Below are 21,772 nucleotides of genomic sequence, written 5' to 3' on the forward strand. Positions count from 1 at the left end.
TTTACAACTATTAGGGTAACTGAAGCATCTATATCTCCTGTGTCCGTTCTTCAACTGTGCTGATTAAGAATTGTACTTGCTTTAGATAATGGGAAACAAATCTGTTGGAGCAAAATATTGGTTTACAGTTTTAAAAATATTAAGTCGGGAGAGTTCTTATTTTTGTTTGGTTAATCATATCAGGTGCAGATTTAATAAAGTTGCTCCCTGTTGTTTTGCAGGTGATGGTGGGTTCGCTAAAGACGCAAAACTGAAAGCTCCCTCTTCCCTGGCTGTATCTCCTGACGGCACCTTGTATGTAGCTGACCTTGGCAACATCCGTATCCGTGCAGTCAGTCGGAATAAGGCTCATCTCAATGACATGAATATTTATGAGGTTGCATCCCCAGCAGACCAGGAACTGTATCAGTTCACCAGCAATGGGACTCACTTGCACACACTCAATCTGATTACAAGGGACTTCATGTACAATTTCACATACAACGGGGAAGGCGATCTTGGCACCATTACCAACAGCAATGGGAATTCAGTTCATATTCGCAGAGATGCCAGTGGTTTGCCTCTCTGGCTGGTGATGCCTGGAGGTCAAGTATACTGGCTGACCATAAGTAGCAATGGGATTCTCAAAAGAGTTTATGCCCAGGGCTACAATCTAGCTCTCATGACTTATCCTGGCACCACAGGTCTTCTAGCCACCAAAAGCAATGAGTATGGATGGACAACAGTTTATGAGTAAGTGACCTTCAAATATTTTTAATGCCTCATCTGCACAATACATTTAAAGCCATATCATGCCACTTTAAACAGTCATGGAATCGTAGAATTGTAAAGTTGGAGGGGACCCTGAATCTAACCCCCTGTGATGATGCCTCCCCCTAAAAACAGAATCCTGGGAGGTTTAATTCATGAAGGGTGCTGAGAGTTGTTAGGGTACTATCACAGAGCTACAATTCCCAGAGATCCCTGGGAAGAAGGATTGACTGTTTAGCTACATTGGGAAGTATAGCTCTGTGTGGGGAATAGGTATAACAACTCTCATGACTTTATGAAACTTTGCAAAAGCTCATTTTGAGAGACTTATTTTTTAAATTAAATTTGTATACCACCCTTCTTCCAAAGATCACAGGGTGGTACATAACATAAAAATTCAAAATGAAAACACAAAATACATAATAAAACAAAAGCAAAGCAAGCCAATAACCCTCCTCCCAAAGGCCATAGATTCAGCCAAACTCTAGGTTGAAGATAAACTTTTTTGCTTGACGCCTTTACCCAGAGGTCTCAGGGTGGTTCACAGAATAAAATCAAAATATAAAACCACTAAATACATAATCAAAACAAAAACAACAACCCAATAAACCCGCCCCCCCAAAAACACCACATTTGAAATGAGGGCACGAGGAGTGACTACCTGGGGAGAGCATTCCACAAATGGGGAGCCACCACAAAAAGGCCATTCTCATATTGTCACTCTCCAGAGCTCTTGTGGGGGAGACACTCAAAGAAGGGCCTCAGACGATAATCACAGGATCTGAGTCTGTTTGTATGATGAGAGGCAGTCCTTGATGTATTGTGATCTTGAGCTGTTCAAGGTACTTAAAATACTTCAGTGGCCCTCTGGAGCCTATGTGCCTGTATCTTCCTCACCACCTTTTTCATACTATAATGCAATCCCTGTTGTGACCAGGGTTGGGCAAATCAGTCTATAGTTAATAAAGGCTGGAAATTGTCCACAGGGATTGGCATATGGAGAGGCATTATGGTTAATTGATTAGAGTGTCCTGGTTCAAATCCCCACCCAGCCACTTGGGCCAGTCACTATATCTCAGCCTACCCTATCTCACACAGATAGAATGGGAGAGAAGAGCCATGTACAACACCTTGAACTGCTTGGAATAAAGCTGGGGTGTGGCTGGCTTGGATGCATTAAATCAGTCTACACATAAGAACTATGTAACTTAGCAAATAGGGACGCGGGTGGTGCTGTGGGTAAAACCTCAGTGCCTAGGACTTGCCGATCGTCAGGTCAGCGGTTCGAATCCCCGCGGCGGGGTGCGCTCCCGCTGCTCGGTCCCAGCGCCTGCCAACCTAGCAGTTCGAAAGCACCCCTGGGTGCAAGTAGATAAATAGGAACCGCTTACTAGCGGGAAGGTAAATGGCGTTTCCGTGTGCTGCGCTGGCTCGCCAGATGCAGCTTGTCACGCTGGCCACGTGACCCGGAAGTGTCTGCGGACAGCGCTGGCTCCCAGCCTATAGAGTGAGATGAGCGCACAACCCTAGAATCTGTCAAGACTGGCCCGTACGGGCAGGGGTACCTTTACCTTTACCTTTAACTTAGCAATGGGGAAGCTGTTACCCTCTATATGCTATTGAACTACATTTCCCATCATCCCTGGGGATTGGCCATGCTGACTGAGGCTGATGGGAATTGAAGTGCAGTACTTTTCACATGGGTGCTTTATCATAGAATATGCATAAGAACTATAATCCCATGTCACTTTTGCATGTGTTTACCCATGATAAACACATCACATTTCTGCACTAATCTGTGTTTATAACTAAATCCACATGAACATTTGCATTTAAATATAAATTCTTAAACACATTTTCCCTCAACATACGCATTTCAAATGATATTTTCTCTCAAAGATACATTCCTAAATGTACTTCGATGTAATTTTTTTCAGTCATGCATTGAATTCAGGAATGACTGAAGCTAGCGAATTAATAAGTTCTGATTCACACATTGAGTGGTGCAGGATAGGTCATACTAGAATTTTCAGAGATCATTTTCTCCAAGCATCTTAGTTGTGGCACTGCACCACGATAAGTCGTTTAGCATTTAGTAAGAATTCACAGAATACATTTTTTCTTTCCAATCACAGTGTGTTGGATCCAAGCCAGAGTTTGGGGCCCTTATCTCTTGGAAGCTATTCTTGGATGTTTATGGGAAATGGTGGTTGAACTACCAGAAAAGCCTTATTATTATTATTATTATTATTATTATTATTATTATTATTATTTATATGCTGCCCATCTGACTGGGTTACCATAGCCATTCTGGGCAGTTTCCAACAATTTAAAACACAGTAAAAAATTTCCCTATGCAGGGCTGCCTTCTAAAAGTCAGATAGTTGTTTATCTCCTTGACATCTGACAGGAGGGCATTCCATAGGGCAGGCGCCACTACTAAGAAGGCCCTCTGCCTGGTTCCCTGTAACTTCGCTTCTTGCAATGAGGGAACTGCCAGAAGGCCTTCACAGCTGGATCTCAGTGTCCAGGCTGAATGATGGGGGTGGAGATGCTCCTTCAGGTATGCAGGGCCTAAGCTGTTTAGGTCAGCACCAATACTTTGAATTGTGCCTGGAGGCAGAATCAAATTTCCGCACATAACTTCCAAACTTCCAGTGTTCGAAGGCATAGCTTTTGTGCCGAGTGTAGTTTATGCCCATCCCCCATGACTAACTAAACGAGAACATGTTACGCAAAATAGTAAAATTTGCAAGATAAGGGTTGTATCCAATGTACTGCTTAGTTAAAGACATTTAGTGGTGTATAAACGTTGTATTGGTGGAACATTATTGCACAGGGGAAATCACAAACACATTACCAAAGATGGTTGCACAACTAATTGCGCAAACTAAATGAGCTATTGCACTACAAGCCTCCCCTAATGCAGCTGTTGCTTTGGACTAATTTGTTTCACTGCCTTTAAACTCTTCCACTACAGAACTTTCACGCTAGGTAGCAAACAGAGAAACATTGGGTGCAGTCCTAAATGTTTCACAGTGTTGAGAATTTGCAGGGTTGGTATTGGGGGAAGTTACCTAATTTTGTTTGCCTGGGTACGCTAGCATAGAACTGTGCATCTAAGAACCATTAACTGAGGCTGCGATCCTGTCCTTTTTCATCTGACAAAAAACAAAGTCCCACTGAGCTCAGCAGATCTTATTTCTGACTAGACATGCCGAGGATTCTGTCATCAGATCATGTGGATACCTTTTGTGAATAACATAAGAAAAGCCCTGCTGGATTAGTCCAGTGGCTCAGCTTTTCCAGCTTCCTGTTTTCATGGTCACCAACCAGGTGCCCCAGGAAAACCCTTAAGCAGGACATGAGCACGAGAGCGCTCTTCCCACTTGTGATTTCCAACAATTGGTGTTTAGAAGCATCCCGCCTGCAAGTGTGGTGGTATTCTTCTTCACATTTTAATGCAATTTAAAATCAACTAAAAAGATATTTAAAAGATTTAAAAACAATTTTAAACCATCTAAAAACATTTAAAGCCAACCAGTTACTAATTTCAAGGCAGGGTAAAAGAGAAATGTCTTTACATTTCTCCTGAAAGTCAATAATGGGGGAGACAGATGCCACCTTTTGAGTAGTAGGGTGATGGGGAAAACCTTGGACTGCCACTGCCCTTGAGACTACTGGATGAATAGTCTGCTCTGGCATTATTTATTTGCCTATTTCCTTTGGTTTTTGAATTGCACCCTAGCAAACATCTCCAAGTGATTAAATAATAATAAAAGAAAAACATATATACAACAATTTCATTTTCTTTTTTTTAAAAGACAGATTTGAAACCCAATACAGCTACAGACTGGTATAGAAATATTCACTTAAAATACTTGTTGAAAAAGGAAATTCTTCAATATGCATTAAAAAGGCTTATTGAGACAGTGTTTGCCTGATATGTAATGGGGGGGGGGATGTTCCGAAGAGTAGGTGCTGCCACACTAAAGACCTGGTTCCTACATCATAAGGAACAGACCTCCTGGTGAGATGGTATGTGCAGGATGCCTTGTCCTGAAGAGTACAGTGATCCACTAGGTATATAGAGGATGAGATTATTGTTTATGTTCATTAAAGGTGCAGAAGTCCTCTGGAGGGGCTGGGGGAGAGGCAAGCAACCTTTTGACTCCCTGGCTTGCTCTTCCACATGCTTGCAAATCTCCCTTTTCTGTCCTGTCCATTTCTGCAATTGCTCACAGCCTGTCCTGTTCTAAGCTTCCAATGAGAAGTAGGATTGAGCTGAAGCAGCAAAATCAATGGGAGATGTCAGGTTGGTTTCATCTGGTCAATTTATGGTCTGTGGTCCACAGCTTTTTACTGTTATTCCCAATGTATAAGGTGACCAGATGCATTAGAGGACAAACATTCTTCCTTATGCTTTTTTCTTTCTTTCTTTCTTTCTTTCTTTCTTTCTTTCTTTCTTTCTTTCTTTCTTTTTTTTAGAGTTATACAGGAGCCAATATTTGAGCAGACGCAGCTGTGGTAACTCCTGAAGTACTGCTCATTTATTTTGGATTTATTACATTTGTATATTGCCCTCCCTTCAAGGAGCACCAGGATGCCTGGTTCATCCCCACCCTCCTCAACAGACACGTCATTTTAACCTGCCCTCTGTTATCTCTTGACAATGTGTGGCACAGTGGACCAAAATCTGGGAGACCAGGGTTCAAATCCCCACTCAGCCACAGAGCTCACTGGGTGACTTCAGGCTAGTCACCCTCAGCCTAGCCTACCTCACAGGGATGTTGTAAAGTTTAAATGAGAAGGGGATGAAGTGCGTACACCACCTTGATCTCCTTGAAATAAGGGCTGGATATGAATGTAAATAAATAAAATGGGGCCCCATTGCAAACTTATGAGATGTACTGAGTAGAAGAGAGCAGAGTACCTTAACAGTTTGTAAATCTGCCATATTCAAGGTTATCAGAGGTTGGCAGCATTAGAGACTTGCTAAGGTCTACACCCCAGCAGTGGCTGTTAGCTGCCAACACCTCTCTCCCTGCTCCCAGTACAGCTCTTCCTCCAACTGCTCTTCCTCTCTGTTGAGATGTGCTCAGCTGCCCTCACCAAGAAAAGCAAGGAGAAGAGTCAGCAGCCTCCACTTGCCTTTCCTTCGGCTCAGAGGGAGAGAGAGTGCAAGAGGGCAATGGTGCAAGGAGGTGGGCCCATTCAGGACCAGGACTGGGCACCTGCTGTAAGTCTATGACCTAGCAAGGACCCTACCTCTGGCCATGAAACCGCCAGTTGCAATGCCCTCTCCCCCTGTGCAGCAGCGCAGACTGGCCTAGAAGGAATTGTATCTGGAGGCAATAGTGCTTCTGAATACTGGTTGCAGGAATCCTTAGGGAGTGGCAGGAATGCTCTTGTGCTCAGGTAATGCTTGCAGGCTTCCTACAGGCATCTGGTTGACCACCATAAGAACAGGATGCTGGACTAGATGGGCCGTTGGCCTGATCCAATAGGTTCTTCTTATGTTCTTATGCTTGTTGCAGGGGACATGGCGACCAAGATGGGAGCCTGCCTATAACATCTTGCTCAGGAGCCCTGCAAAACCGAAAACCAGCTCTGGGCTTACTTAGAGAGACTGGTCCACTGAAACTAGGCTTGGAAGCAGCATTCTATTGTAGACAGTAGATTTAGACTGCGGTGCATGCTTGATTGCTCTGTGTGTGTGTGTGTGTGTGTGTGTGTGTGTGTGTGTGTGTGTGTTGCCTGTTACAGTTTTTCTGGTTTGCAAATACAGTGGTACCTCGGGTTAAGTACTTAATTCATTCTGGAGGTCCGTACTTAACCTGAAACTGTTCTTAACCTGAAGCACCACTTTAGCTAATGGGGCCTCCCACTGCTGCCACACCACTGGAGCACAATTTCTGTTCTCATCCTGAAGCAAAGTTCTTAACCCGAGGTAATATTTCTGGGTTAGCGGAGTCTGTAACCTGAAGCATATGTAACCTGAGGCATATGTAACCCGAGGTACCACTGTAATATGCCCAAAAGAGTTGGTGAAGCAGGGGGTGATCAAGGTCAAATCAAAGGGGAAAAGACAACAGGAGCCAACATAAATGGTTAACCTCGGGTTACATATGCTTCAGGTTACATACGCTTCAGGTTACAGACTCCACTAACCCAGAAATATTACCTCGGGTTAAGAACTTTGCTTCAGGATGAGAACAGAAATTGTGCTCCGGCGGCGTGGCAGCAGCAGGAGGCCCCATTAGCTAAAAGTGGTGCTTCAGGTTAAGAACAGTTTCAGGTTAAGTACGGACCTCCAGAATGAATTAAGTACTTAACCCGAGGTACCACTGAATCTTCCAGCCCTTCCCCATGATGAAATGTAGGAATATAGGTGTGTCTTCCTTCTAGTCAGGATACAAAAGGACAAAAGGTTACAGCATTTCCTGGGTGTAATCTCATATGCCAGGCAGCATCTAAGAGTCTGGAAATAAATCAGGCAGAATTGCATGGTTTCCAGCCCTCCAGCCTAGCCAGACTACCCCAACTGAATATCAGCTACTGGCACATAAGACTGATACCTAGGAAAGACTGCAAGACTTCACCTTTGGCAACTTGGCCCTAACCACGGCCATCATACACCCTGACTGAACAGGGAAAAACCAGCACAGCTTGTGCTCAGCAGCTGGATTTTCTGCTAGGAGGCACAAAGAAGCTGCCATCATTTCCCACTGACCTGCTGTGCTTCATTCCCTCTGTACAACCTTGGCTGGGAGAAATAATCCATGCAGATGGCAGCCCCTGGGGCCGGGTGCAGTTGTGTACACAGCTCTTGATGCACGCCTGGAAGTTTTCATCCCTGGAGGTGGTGAGGACTGGACCAAAAGGGGATTCCCAATGCCTTTTGAACATTTGCAGATCTTCAAGATAAGGAAATTCTAAAGTAGATGTTATTTGTTAGTTCAACTTTGTTTTGTTTTATTTTTCGTGGATGCAGAGTGACCTCTTGTGGTACATCTGCGCCATGTTACATTTTGCACTAAACCTTGCAAAAAATTCTGAGTAAACTGAGGATCGTAGCAAAAAATAATAATAATATTTACTTAATATTAGTGAGTAGCCTTGTCCAATTAATTTGCACGGTAATTGTTCATTTTATTATTATTGCATTATTTATATGCTGTCTTTTCAACAAGTTGCCCAAGATGATGTATATAAAACAAAGGATAAGGAAATACAAAAGCCATATTTGAACATCTGCATCAGTATTTTAAAACCATTAAATCTGGATACTGTTTTTGTCATCTTTGTTTTAAAAAAATGAGTATACTATTTTATCTAAACTGTTAAAAGATTTTATTATTTTTATTTTTATAAAGAGATATATAAACCTTGCTAAATAAATAAAAATGGAATAGCAGCCCATCAGGAAATAAACCAACTTAAAGTATTAGACTTGCAATCCTGATACACACTATTACTCATAATAATGTCCATTGAACTCAGTGGGTCTTCCTTCTGAGTAGGCACACATAGGATTGAGCTGTTAGTGAACTAAAAGTCTTCTCTAAATCACGGTGGGCAGCAAGGCACAAAGGTGGAACTTCTACAACATCAGGGTATCCGCAGAGAACCCTTGTTCCAACAGACCAGCTATCCGAAAGGGGAATGTCCTAGGTCATATCCATCCCTGGTCACCTGGGAGGATTTAACACTTATCCAGAAAGCCAAAGTGCCCAAGAATTCTTGGCCCACTCAGCTATCCACTCCCCCCCCCCCCCATGGCAAATTTGAAATGCACATGAAACACTTCCAACAAGGAAGTCTGTCTTCCCCTCCCCAAAAAAACTTTTCCTTCCCTAAAAGGATGCCTAAAAAGGACATAGCAGTCCTAGAACTCCTTCTCACACTTTCCTTGTGTCCCCCCCCCCACAGAGTTTTCACTTTTTCTTCTGAGTTGATTCCATGTTGTACACAAAGTCCTCCTTCTATGAATTCTATCTCCTTCTTCAACATCATAACTCCCACTCCTGGTCACTCACCTGTCTGATAGGATTTCTTAATTCCACGTCAGTGAGTAATTCATCTAGAGCATCTAGGAGTTAATCCCAATATTATCTCTGTTCAACAGAGACAAAAACAGCAGATAATCTCTGCCATTAGTCACCACTTAATTACATCTTTCAGGAGCTCCTGAGAGATGCGGCCGACCTGCAATGGCTCCTCCTCCAGAAGTCTGTGCAGTACATTTTATATTTATCTTTATCTTTCTTTAATTCTTTCTCTTCCCAGGTATGATTCTGATGGACATTTAACCAATGCAACATTTCCAACGGGTGAGGTCAGCAGCTTCCATAGTGACGTAGAAAAACTGATGAGAGTTGAAATCGACACTTCAAACAGAGAGAATGTGATCACAGCTACAAATTTTTCAGCTACCTCAACTATCTACACATTAAAACAAGGTACATTTATTTCCCTCTCACTACACTTGTGTGAACTCTGGCAGTTTCTGCTTGTGAATGCATTTAGGAAAACTCTGCTCATTAGTTTATTGTGGCCTGATATTCTAGTTCCTACTAGATCAAGTTATCTTCAACCTTTTCAGACCCAAGACCCACTTTTAACCCAAACATGCATTTGCGAACCCATTTCTTAATCTTTTACCATGTGTTTGCATGGGGGTCATGCTTCTGTTGTGATCCTCCTTGGATCAGTCCACGATCCGCTAGTGGGTCCTGACCTACCAGTTGAAGACCAGGCTACTAGATTATTGTAACAAGTTAGTAAAAAGAAACTGATCAAACACGTTTAAAATGACGGAACAGCATTTATACATCTATTGATCTTAGTGAGATGTCAGCACACAGCTTGTAACTAATCTTGGCTTCTTTACCCCACAAGGTTGGAAGGTGACCAGTGTAACACATTATATATATATATATATATATATATATATATATATATATATATATATATATATAACAAACCCATCAGCCTACCATATGTGCCGTTTAAATTATGATAAAGTGTGGCATCTTCATCTTCAGCACCCTAGGATCAACTTGCAGTACTACTGAATGCCACAGCTTGGTACACTTGCAGTAGGGCTATCGTTACACTTTCTTTCATTGCAAATCTGCCCTTCAGATGTGCTAGATTACAATTCCCTTCATCCCTAGCCATTAGCTATGCTGGATGGGGATGATGGGAGTCCAACAACCTCTGGAGGGCCACAGCTTCCCCATGCCACCCATAACTTAATTGCTAGCATCGGCCCAAACTTTAGATACTGGAATATTCAAGAACTGGGGTGGCATTTCCAAGTTGACTCTCCCTCCATCACCCTTTCTATTAAAGAACAAAGCCAAGCTTTATTTCACAGCAACTTCATGCTGCTGGGGTGAAGCAACTATTGAGATGGTCTGCCTTAAGATACTTATGGAGTCAGAAGGATTCCTGGATGCTCTGGGGGATTTCCCAGCTGATATGGCTGGTGCTCCTGTCAAGGCTCCTGTCACAGTGTGGAATGTTTAAATGTCTAGAGCCATTGACACAATGCTCCTGGGTGCCTTCATTGTAGCTGTGGAGCACGTAGGTCACTGTGTTACTCTAGTGACCCGCATGTGATGAAACAGGACAGTCAACAGCTAGAGTGCAGATGGCATAAATCTTAGTCAGAACCTGAGGAAACACATGTGAGGTAGCATTGCCATGTGAAGAAAGCCTACTGCTCTGCTGCCATTGTGTCCACAAGTCGCCATTTAGCAGAGTTCTCCTGAGTAGTGAATGGGCTTTTGCAATCTGACCAAAAGAGATTCCTTACCCCTGCTGTAGCTTTTTAGTCACCATGACCACTTGCAGGGACAATGGGAATTGTAGTTCAGCAGTAGCTGGAAGGCTGCAGGTTCTCCAGCCTTGCTTTAGCCAGTGATAACAAATCAGACTGGGTTTTCCATGCCCTAAATCTCAAGGGGACATTCTGTATACCTAGGAGTTCAGCTCTTGATGTGCAGGAAGGCTGCCATCAGAGAGGGAAGTCCATGTGTAGAGAACCTGCTTTGCATGCAAAAGGACCTGTGTTCAATTTCATGTGGTCATGAAAATCTTGTTTTTATTTTTGAGGGCATGAAAAATTGTGGACATTTTCTTATGCTAAAAAGGGGGGGGGGTCCAATGTGGTATAGTAGTTACAGCAGAAGCTAGGGTTTTGATTTTTTTTTTTACCCAAGGGCCACATTTCCAGAGGCCACATGCCCTCTGGGGCTGGTGGCACAAGTGGCTAAGGCAATGAATGTGAATTTTTACATTTGTTTCATGGGCTGGTTTCTACACACACTTGCACACCTCTCTCTGTCCTCCATCTAGGGACATTGTCAGTATTCAAAGACACATTCCAGACAGACAAAAACAATCAGAGAGAGTGTGAAGCAATACCAGTGAGGAGTGTGGCCTAGGGAGAAGGGATGTGGTAGGGGAGAATCCAAAGGGCTGGGGGGGGGGGCACCTTTGGCTCTCAGGCCCTCAGTTCTCAATCTCTGGGTTTGAGTGTCAGATAAGGACCTGGAGGACCAGGGTTCCCCTTCTCCTCAGCCATGAAGCTCACTGTGTGGCCTTTGTCCCCTTCACAGTCTCTCAGCCAACCTACTTCATGTAGGGTTGTTGTTGTTGTTAGGCCCAAATACCATGTGGGGTTTTGAGGGTTTGGCCTCTGTTTGTTTCTTTTTTAGGCCAAAATGGAGAGGGAGAATCACTTTGAGTTCCTTGGAGGAAAGGTAGAATATAATATTATACACCTTTAGGTGCCAGGCAAAAACGTTCCTTTTTAACCAGGCCTTCAGTTGATTTGATTGACACACTGTGTCTTTTTTAAAATGTGGGGTTTTGGCGGGGTAGGGGGTTATTGACTTGTTTTTATTTTGATTATATATTTCGTAGTTTTATACTTTGATTTTGTTCTGTGAACTGCCCTGAGACCTCAGGGTATAGGGCAATGTATAAACTCAATAAATAATAATAACAATAATGCCACAATACATACATACATACATACATACATACGTACATACATACAAGGTAAAGGTACCCCTGCCCGTATGGGCCAGTCGTGTCCGACTCTAGGGTTGTGCGCTCATCTCACTTAAGAGGCCGGGAGCCAGCGCTGTCCGCAGACACCTCCGGGTCACGTGGCCAGCGTGACAAAGCTGCTCTGGCGAGCCAGCACCAGCGCAGCACACGGAAACGCCGTTTACCTTCCCACTATAAAGCGGTACCTATTTATCTACTTGCACTTAGGGGTGCTTTTGAACTGCTAGGTGGGCAGGAGCTGGGACCGAAAGACAGGAGCTCACCCCGCCATGGGGATTCGAACCGCTGACCATACGATCGGCAAGTCCTAGGCACTGAGGTTTTACCCACAGCGCCACCCGCATCCCTACATACATACATACATTTTGCAATATCTATTTCATAGCACATGCAGGCATTTCATTTTAACTCAGATTATTTTCATCTTTCTTACAATGCTCTCAGTTGTTACAACATTAGTACAATTTCCACAGCTGCATTTTAGCTGTTTAATTATACAATCTCCAGTTTTGACTTTACCTGCATATTAAATTCCCCCCAGGCAACAGGTTTTTCAGTAGCAGCCCAAAGGTAGTAAATAATGAAGTACACCAAAGGCTAACTTAAGGTTCTTAAGTTGAAAGGTCTCTGAAAGCAAAATACCTTTAATCAAGATGAAGGGTGTTGCTAATATGTAAATTTACTAAGGTCTGGGTGTAGTAACAATAAGCTGTATGCCTTAAATGTCTGGGAGGTTGCCGCCGCTCCCAATTACAAAGACTTACAGATGTTGGCAATGCCTACTGCTATCTGACTATGCATAAATATAATCTTTGCACACATAGCAGTTGCTTCATGAAGCTGAAAAAACTGAACTCTTTCCCCTTCCTTGTTTTGTTGCTGACAGACAACATTCAGAATATATATCGGGTCAGTCCAGATGGGTCACTGAGAGTCACTTTTGCCAGCGGAATGGAGATCACTCTGAACACAGAACCTCACATCCTAGCTGGCGTTGTCAATCCTACTTTAGGAAAATGCAATATCTCTTTACCCGGAGAGCATAACTCCAACCTTATTGAGTGGAGACAAAGGAAGGAACAGACAAAAGGCAATATCTCTGCATTTGAGAGAAGGTTACGGGTAAGGTTTTCATCTCATGTGTCAAATGAAGCATTCTTTGGGAAGGCAATCACATCTGAGAATCACGTTAAGCTGCTGTTATTGTAAATATGCCTGTGCTCTCCTGTCTGCGCTGTCTGACTATTTGTTTTTGTGTCCAATACATGGTGTTGGTGCTGATCTTTCAAGCCCTAAACAGTTTGAGACAGTCTGAAGGATTCCCTGTATTTATATGAACGTGTTAGTGCAGCTGGGGTTACTGCAGTCTGTCACTATTTTGTGGGAGGGATTCAAGTATATATGGTTCCTTTAAGGCCAATATGCAATATAAATTCAAAAAGCAGTGTCAGCATACCACATTAAACAATCATGGCTTCCCCTTAGGCTCCAGAGACACGTTGTTAGTTAAGAAGGCTAAGAGTTATTAGGAGATCCCTATTCCTCTCAGTGAGTTGGAGGGGGGGCATGTTTCTCATCCCATTAACAAACATACAATACAACTGTCCTGGGTCCCCAAGCCACATTATATGGTTTCTTCCAACCTATTGACACGCCATATGCAGTTTCATGACCTTTCCCTGACCGTTTGTATGTGAAAGAATGATGCCATATTGTAACACCCCGATCTGCTAACATGGGCTGAGGTAATAAGTATGCCCCATTAGAAAATTATATGCATCGAGAGATATTTTATGCCCCAGGGTAGGTGTGTGTGTGTGTTTGTTTGTTTTCAGAAGGAAAATGACAAGTGGCAGCTGACTGAAATTTGTAGACATTGTACAGATGGCAGTGTGAAAATGTCCTAGGAGGACTATCATGTAGGTCTACTTATGTGTAAATTACAGAAGTAAAAGTGGACCTGGGGGAAGTGGACCGAAATTAAGACCCATGTCTCTTCCCTGGATTACATCCTCCTCGCAGACCACACCCCTCACTCTTCAGGATCCATGAGTGTTTTCACTGGCTGGAATGTGTTCTTGAACTGTGATACTGGGAGGACTGTGTGTAGAAACCTCTGCCCACTGGCAGAGGAAGGGGGTGTGGTGGGTGCAGTCCACCCCAGGTGTCACCCCTGAGGAGGGTGACATCGCCGCCCTGCCCCCCTGGCTCCTTCTGTCTCCGGGTGCACAGCATGTGCGCTTCTCTGGGTGCCAGAGCAGCTGGCTCTGCCTCTGTGTGACTGGAAGGTAGCCTACTTTACAAAGGTACATCCATTATGCTACCCACTTTTGTCTCCAGCTTCGCTTACTAATGGCATATGGTCCTTGGAAGACTGACATCAAGGGAATGTGGCCCTCAGACTGAAAAGGGTTCCTCAGCTCTGACATAACAGTATGCCCAGGAATAAGGGCAGGGGAGAATGGACATAATTCACTGGAAATAAAGGGAAGGAGTGGGAAGTGTCATTTTTTGACACCGTTTTTGGAACTAGATAAGAATTAGGGGACATAAAAAGCTTGCCTCTCATTTGAGCTGCCCTTTTATGACAGACCCCCCAAGTTCTTTTCCAAGCCCATCTCCGATTAATTGTGTTGGCATCTCCTGTTCTGTGTTTACACAGAGCTGCTGCCATCACACCCAGTTTGCCTTTATGGCTTGTATTTTAACCAGAGTATTAACAGTTCCCTATGGCAGGTGGTCAATATTTTTCTGTTTAATTAACGGACTTAAGTTTAAGACCCAAAGACATCAATAATGTGCAGGAAAAATGCTTTAGGAAATCTGTTTTCCATTTGACAGAATTACTCCTTTGGGAAGCCTTGATGAGTACAGTGAATAGTTAGCATTCAAGCTAATGGTCTAATGACAACGATCCACGTACATAGTGATTATGATAGATCTGTCAAATCCGAAGGGAGGAGGAAAGAATGGGATGTTCCAGACCTTCCCCATTCCCAGTCTCACTCATTTATTCTTCCCAACTCCTCACCTTATTATTTATTAAATTTATATACCACTCTTCATCTGAAGATTACAGGGTGGTTTACAACATTAACCATCCTCTTTGCAAATCTAGGCCTTCTTTTTCGTTCCCCAAATTGAACACGGCTTCCATGCTCTGAAGAGGAGGCAAGGAACATTGCTTCTCCACAACCAGAAACTGTGTTTGGAATGTTGGTGAGAGAGAAGACATCACAGTCCTCCTCCTTCCACCTTCCAACTAAATCTAGGGACTCAGCTATACAGCTGCAAATAAAATGTTTTAAATGGGTTGTAAACTGCAATATACAAATGTGACACTAAATGGCAACAGTGAGCTATGCCATATTCAATTATTTTTCAAAACCTTTTTTTAAAAAAGCATTTTCACAGTGTTTTTTACATGTGTGTAGTTCCACCTCTTGTTTGAGGCATCTCAGAGTTATCTGATTGGCAACTATGAGGAACAGAATATTGGACTAGATAGAACTTTGGTCCAATCCAGCAGGATTCCATTTTTTCTTACAGCAAGGGGAAAGAGTGATTATGAAAAATGTACCAGCGAATAGATGCACATACTTATCTCAGTGCTTAGAATAAACCAGTTCAGTTTAATGAATTTAACTGAATTAGGTCAATATCTCTGAATTATACCTAAACGTAATTCCCATAATTTCTGACTAAAGTAAACATGGATTAAAATTGTGTAGGTGTAGAAATTTGCTCATGTGTTTTTTCGTCTTTAGACTCTTTGGCCTTCTAAGCTTAAAGATCATAATTTTGGGGTAAAATAGACTACACAATTCACATTCCAGTTTTGAGTGTGTTTTTGTGTTACCTTAGTCTTCTTAAGTACAGTGGTACCTCGGTTTTCAAACGTAATCCGGTCTGGAAGACCATTCAAGTTCCAAAACGTTCGAAAACCGAAAACTCAAAACAGAAAACTCAATACGGAAGCCATGTTTCCTGTTCAACTTCCAAGGCGCGTTCGAAAACTGAAGGATTTACTTCTGGGTTTACGGTATTCAAGTTCCAAAACATTCATCAACAGAAATGTTCAAAAACCGAGGTACCTCTGTATTTTTTATACTTCAGCACAGCAGCTTATAATATTCTGAGGGCTGAAAAATATTGCCAAGAATCATTTGGATGAACTTGAGTTAGAGCTGTGAACTGAGCTCAAACCAAATTAGTTCATTCTGTAAAGGGAAGAGTGTGAACTAGAATTACCATATTTTTCCGTCTATAAGACGTCCCATGTAAAGACGCCCCCTATTTTGGGAGTCTCAGATTTAAGAAAATGGAGGAGATGGCCCTGTGTATAAGACTCCCCCTAATTTTTGACATTATTTTTTAGGAGGAAAAACCTAGTCTTGTACACGGAAAAATACGGTACTTCCCTTTTGGACACGTTGAACTAGAACTTTTAAAAATGCACTTTCCAAGCTCTGATTTCACCACCACTGACTTTTATTGGGAGTCCTGAAACCCTCTGGTTCCCTTGAGCTTACTGTGAGTGAATGATACCAGTATTTTCAGCACATTAGAATTGGCACTTGAGAGAATGAGCTTACTGTTAACATATAGGATACTGGGTTTGTCATAGTCCAGTCATGATTAGAAAGGGGATCTTTCCTGCAGCAGTGTGAGACATGAAGCCGCCTGAAGCCTGCCACCACCAGGAAGGTGCAACAACCTCCCCCATATCTTCTCTCTCCTCTGCAGGCATTCCTTGAGGCCCTCTGGAGACATCTCAGCCATGCTTCACTCTGAGGGACACAGAGTCTATTCTCAGAGCAAGGCACTATGGGCAAGTTGGACCTGAAGAGCTGTTGTACTGCTACTATTTTTTGCAGTGGAAAATACCATTCAAATTACTGCTCTCTGGGGCTACCTCACCAATAGTACTTTGCTCTGAAAAGGACACTTCCTTAGAATGAGGCACAGGTTACTTGAAATACCCTGCAAGAGTCTCAACTCTACTTTCCTGGAGCAGCAAAATGGCAGTGATACACACAGAATCATAGGTGGTGGTGAATGAAGAAAATGATGGGAGGCCACCCACTGCTTGCTATCCATCCCTTCACAGAATGAACCAGTTTCAGTTCACATTTCAGTTCATTGGCAGACATCTGAAGGGTCTACTCATCCCAATCCACTGCCTGAGGATAGACACTCACCTTGACTAATGGCACTTTTAAAGACACAAAATGAGTGCAATCCAGAGGTACATGAGCCTGTCTCCCACTGTTATCAGATGGTCTTTTAACTAGATTAACAGGTTGTTAACTCGCACTGGTTTTCCTACCCACATCCTGGGACTTTTAAGCAAGCTTAAATGTATTCTCTGTGCCCATAACTTTTTAACTTTGCCATTACTATGCAAACTGTGATTTCAGGTGGGGTGGAACAATTTCCTTGCTGTGTTTAGTTATAAAGGGCTCTTCCTTCACCTCTCTTAGCTGCATTTTTAGACCAAGAAGACTTTCAGTGTGGAGAACCTGAGGCCTGGAGGCCAAATGCAGCCCTTTTCATCTCTCTCCCCCCGTCCCTTGGCATACTCATGGTTCCTGGTTCCTGCTCCAATAGCACTTGCCTGGCTGGAATATGTCCTTGAACTCTAGTATTGCTTCTTGCTTCCTTGGAGAGAGGATAGACTGGTGGGGGGTGACTGTGTGTAAAAATTAGCCTATTATTCATAAGTGAAATTCACATCCATTTATCCATGAACGTTTGCCTCTGGCTCTGTCAGTTGCTGCCATGTGGCCCCTGGAAGGCTGCCCAGAAGGGATTGTGGCCCTTTGCCTGAAAAAGGTTCCCAAGCCCTGCTTTATCTCCTCTCCTGGAGGGACAAATACCAGCTTTGGTAGGGCAGATTTGGATTGCGTTGTGATCCTCCCATCTCTGTTCCTCCCATCACAGACATTCCCTTCTGAATTTTTCAGCTTACACTTTCCCTTCACATCATTCAGTGAGCTCCTGTCATTAATCCCTCTTGCGCAGCTGCCTGTGAATGCAGAGCTATCCATCAAACTGGTCCCAGCATGCTGAAACATGAAATTTGGTAGGAACAAGCAATTTTAGCTGCTTTCAGAGGTCCCACGTGGTAGGTAGTAATTTCAGGTTTGCTAACTGCAAGGTTGGTGATAGGGATGGTGCATCCTATCCTGTTCCTGCTGGTGCCTGGTGGAATGTCATTCTGACACCACTCATACTGTAGCCTTAACTTGCAGGTAGGAGATGCCATATGTAGGATTAGCCAAATGTTGTGCCCTCCATTTGTTGTTGTTAGACTACAGCTTCAATCATCCCTGACTATTGGCTATGCTGGCTGCGGCTGATGAGAGTTGGAGTCCATAATAGCTGCATGTTGACTACCCTTTGCATATTGCAAGAACTCGTAGGACTATTGTGGCAAAACAGCTTTCTTCAAAGGCAAGTTGAGGATCAGCAAGAGCAAAATGCATGCAGTACAGCGATCTGTAAAGAAAAGCATATTGTCATTCCATTGCAGCTGCAAGTGTTAAGAGTAGCTCTGACTGGAGTTGTAGTCCACAGCAACTGCACTTATGTCTCCTGATTACACATGTGGTTTCTCATCTACCTAGGGATTCCAGATACTGTATTTTCCACTCTATGGGACGCACCCGACCATAGGACGCACCTTGTTTTAGAGGAAGAGAACAAGGGGGGGGGATTCTCCCCCTCTCTGCGCAGCGCCCCTTCAGCGAAGCGGCAGGAGAAACGGAGCCCCTTCAATTTCTCCTCCCACTTAGCTGAAGGGGCGCTGCGCCTTAGCTGAAGGGGCACCTACCCTTCAGCGAAAGGAACCCGAAGCCTCCGCTGCGTTCTGGAGGCCTCAGGCGGCTATCTTTGAAGCCTGGAGAGCGAGAGGGGTTGGTGCGCACCGACCCCTCTCGCTCTCCAGGCTTCAGTGAAGGAAACCTGAAGTCTCCAGAGCGCGGCGGGAGCTCCCGCTGCGCTCCAGAGGCTTCAGGCGGCTATCTGGAGAGAGAGAGGGGTCGGGGTGCACCAACCCCTCTCACTCTCTAGGCTTCAGCGAAAGCAACGCGAAGCCTCCGGAGCGCTCCCACTGCGCTTCGGAGGCTTCGTGCTGCTATCGCTGAAGCCAAGGAGCCTGCATTTGCTCCATAAGACGCACACACATTTCCCCTTAATTTTTGGAGGGGAAAATGTGCGTCTTATAGAGCGAAAAATACAGTACATATTTGTTTATTCCATTTGTTGCATTTATTTTGTCCCTCAGTATTTGTTGAGACAGTTGCCTATTGTGTTCTCTGTGTGCACAGCAGGCTGGTGAAGAAAGGGATGGGGAAAATTTCCTTAGCGGTGAGAGCAAACCCCTTTGTGCATGCTCAGAAGTGCCCACCCACTTAATACTGAGTGGGGAGGAAACAAGCTGCAGTAGCAGCATAGTGCAGAGAGGAAACTGCTCTGGACAGGCATGGAGGAAATCTTCATCATATATTCTAGCATTCAGTACTGTTACGGAAAACAATCATTCACGGCTCATCCACGCGATTGGCCCCATGTTTTCTAGGCACAGGTCTGCACTTTAAAGTGGGGTTTCTTTTTGTTTTTGCCCTGGTGCTTTCTTTGTGAAATTCTGATCTTTAATGCAGAATTGGAACAAACAACAATTTGGGTTTTCAGTGAATTGCCATTTTGCCATTTGCTCCATTTCAGTGGTAAAGAGTGGGGAAAGCACCAGGGCAAGAGAAGAAAGTGCTCAGAAACAGTGCTTTAAGACATGGAACTGTGCCTAGAAACACACCACAAAAGGAAGTCTGCATGAGCCCTCAGTTGAGCACCAGTAGGTTTTGGCAAAAAAAAACCAAAACCTGAATCCTGGCTAAGAGAGCAAAGAATGGTCCATTTGCCTATGGCAAAAAAATGGATTGTGGTGTGGATGCTTGTTTACAAAAAGAATTTGCTAGGCTGAGTCCTGGTTGGCCTTGGAGGAAATTCCTAGGTAGTAGAGAGAGGCAAGGAGGAACTGGGGTGGATCTTGTATGTGTGGGGAGGGGAACTGATGGTGTTCTCTGCATAGGGAGTAAGTGATGTGTGTGTATTAGAAAAGAGAGCATTTATGTTTTCAACCTATAAAGCTTTAATAGCTCAAGTCTCCAGTACCTCAAGGACCAACTTCCCCTGTATGAACCTACCTGGAACCTGAGATCAGCATCTAAGGCTCTGTGCATACACCCCACACCAGGAGAAGTTTGGAAGATTGCAACAAGAGAACAAGCCTCCTCTTGTGCAGTGACCCATGCTTTCTGTGGGCTACCCTTCCAGCACTGGGCAAATATATATTTATTCTCCCAGGCAATTTGGACAGTGCTAAAGGTCTGGCTTTTGATCATTTATCTTTTAGTGTTCACCTTTATGCAGGTGGGGTGGTTATTTAATGTTGGGTTGGGGCACCTATGGCCCTCCATATATTGGTAGGCTGCAGCTTTCATTGGCTTTAGCCATGCTGGCTGGGGCTGATGGGATTTGTAGTCCAACAACATCTGGAGCACTTCAGCAGGTTCCCCACTGCTGTTTTATATGGTTGGATGATTTTTGTAGATTTGGGTATATGTTTTTAATGGATTGTGAATGTATATTTTGTGTGGTATTGTCCCTGTAAATTGCTTTGGTACACCTTCTGGCAGTGTGAACCAATGCATAAATAAAATATATTGAAAGTGGTGTGACTCATGCTCAGGATCACACCATTCTTTCGCTGCAAAGGTGTAGAAGTGAACAGCTGGCAGTAATCCAGTGAGGGGAAAGCACATGCCTCAAGGCTTCATATTATCCTAGACACTAGACCCTTGGAGAGCTTTGGCCTTGAGAAAATTTATATCTTCCAGAATCAGAATGAAAATGAGAGTGTATGGCAGTGTCAGGTTCTAAGAAACCAAAGTTATGTTACAATGGACTTCAGTGGCCTGCTTCATGAAAGGAAGGGTGCGGCCAGAGATGGGAGGGATGAGGCTACTGGGAATTATTAAATAATCAGGCTTGTTACCATGAGACTGAAACCAGAAGTATCTGTTTGCCAATCTGCCAGTAAATTGAAATATTCATTTGAGGCCCTTGCCTGAGTTTCTTCTGTAAGAATGAGGCAAGATTCCTGAAAGAACATCTGCCCCTGAATAGACCTGAATGATCACTTAGAGCAACTGGGAAAATTCTACTCATTGTGCTGCACCCTATAGAACAGGCATTCCCAAACTCGGCCCTCCAGATGTTTTGGGACTACAACTCCCATCATCCCTAGCTAACAGGACCAGTAGTCAGAGAGCCAGTGTGGTGTAGTGGTTAAGAGCGGTAGTCTTGTAATCTGGGGAACCGGGTTCGCATCTCCTCTCCACATGCAGCTGCTGGGTGACCTTGGGCCAGTCACACTTATTTGAAGTCTCTCAGCCCCACTCACCTCACAGAGTGTTTGTTGTGAGGGAGGAAGGGAAAGGAGAATGTTAGCCGCTTTGAGACTCCTTAAAGGGAGTGAAAGGTGGGATATCAAATCCAAACTCCTTCTTCTTCTTCTTCAGAGGTGATGGAAATTGTAGTCCCAAAACATCTGGAGGGCTGAGTTTGGGGGTGCCTGCTATAGAATATAATAGAGCAGAAACAAACACACACAATTCTGCTATTGCCCCCAAACTGTGAAATGCTCTTTCCTCTGCCATCAGTTACTCCAGACATATTGTAAAGACATACCTTTTAGCACAGGATTCAAGATTTGCCCCTATTTTATTGGCTTCCCAGAATTCCTCTATTTCTTTTTATCTGCTTTTCTATTACCATTTTACTAGTTTTGTGTTTTATTTTTGTTTTAATGATATTGTTTATTGTTTTGATGCTCTACACCACTTAATGTTCTTTCAAATATGTGTGTTGATAG

The 21,772-nt window shown here is 43.7% G+C and overlaps 1 protein-coding gene across 8 annotated transcripts in view; it reads left to right on the forward strand.

The window, feature by feature from the left end:
- Nucleotides 1-21,772, forward strand: part of TENM1 (teneurin transmembrane protein 1) — a 388,748-nt gene that overhangs the window by 340,798 nt on the left and 26,178 nt on the right. For all 8 annotated transcript variants that reach the window (XM_077922107.1, XM_077922113.1, XM_077922110.1 and 5 more), the window contains 3 exons: nt 222-732; nt 9,040-9,212; nt 12,722-12,957. In XM_077922107.1, the coding sequence (XP_077778233.1) occupies nt 222-732; nt 9,040-9,212; nt 12,722-12,957 (920 nt within the window). The remainder of the gene's footprint in view (nt 1-221; nt 733-9,039; nt 9,213-12,721; nt 12,958-21,772) is intronic.

Source organism: Podarcis muralis, chromosome Z (assembly GCF_964188315.1).
Source record: "Podarcis muralis chromosome Z, rPodMur119.hap1.1, whole genome shotgun sequence".
Taxonomy (NCBI): domain Eukaryota; kingdom Metazoa; phylum Chordata; class Lepidosauria; order Squamata; family Lacertidae; genus Podarcis; species Podarcis muralis.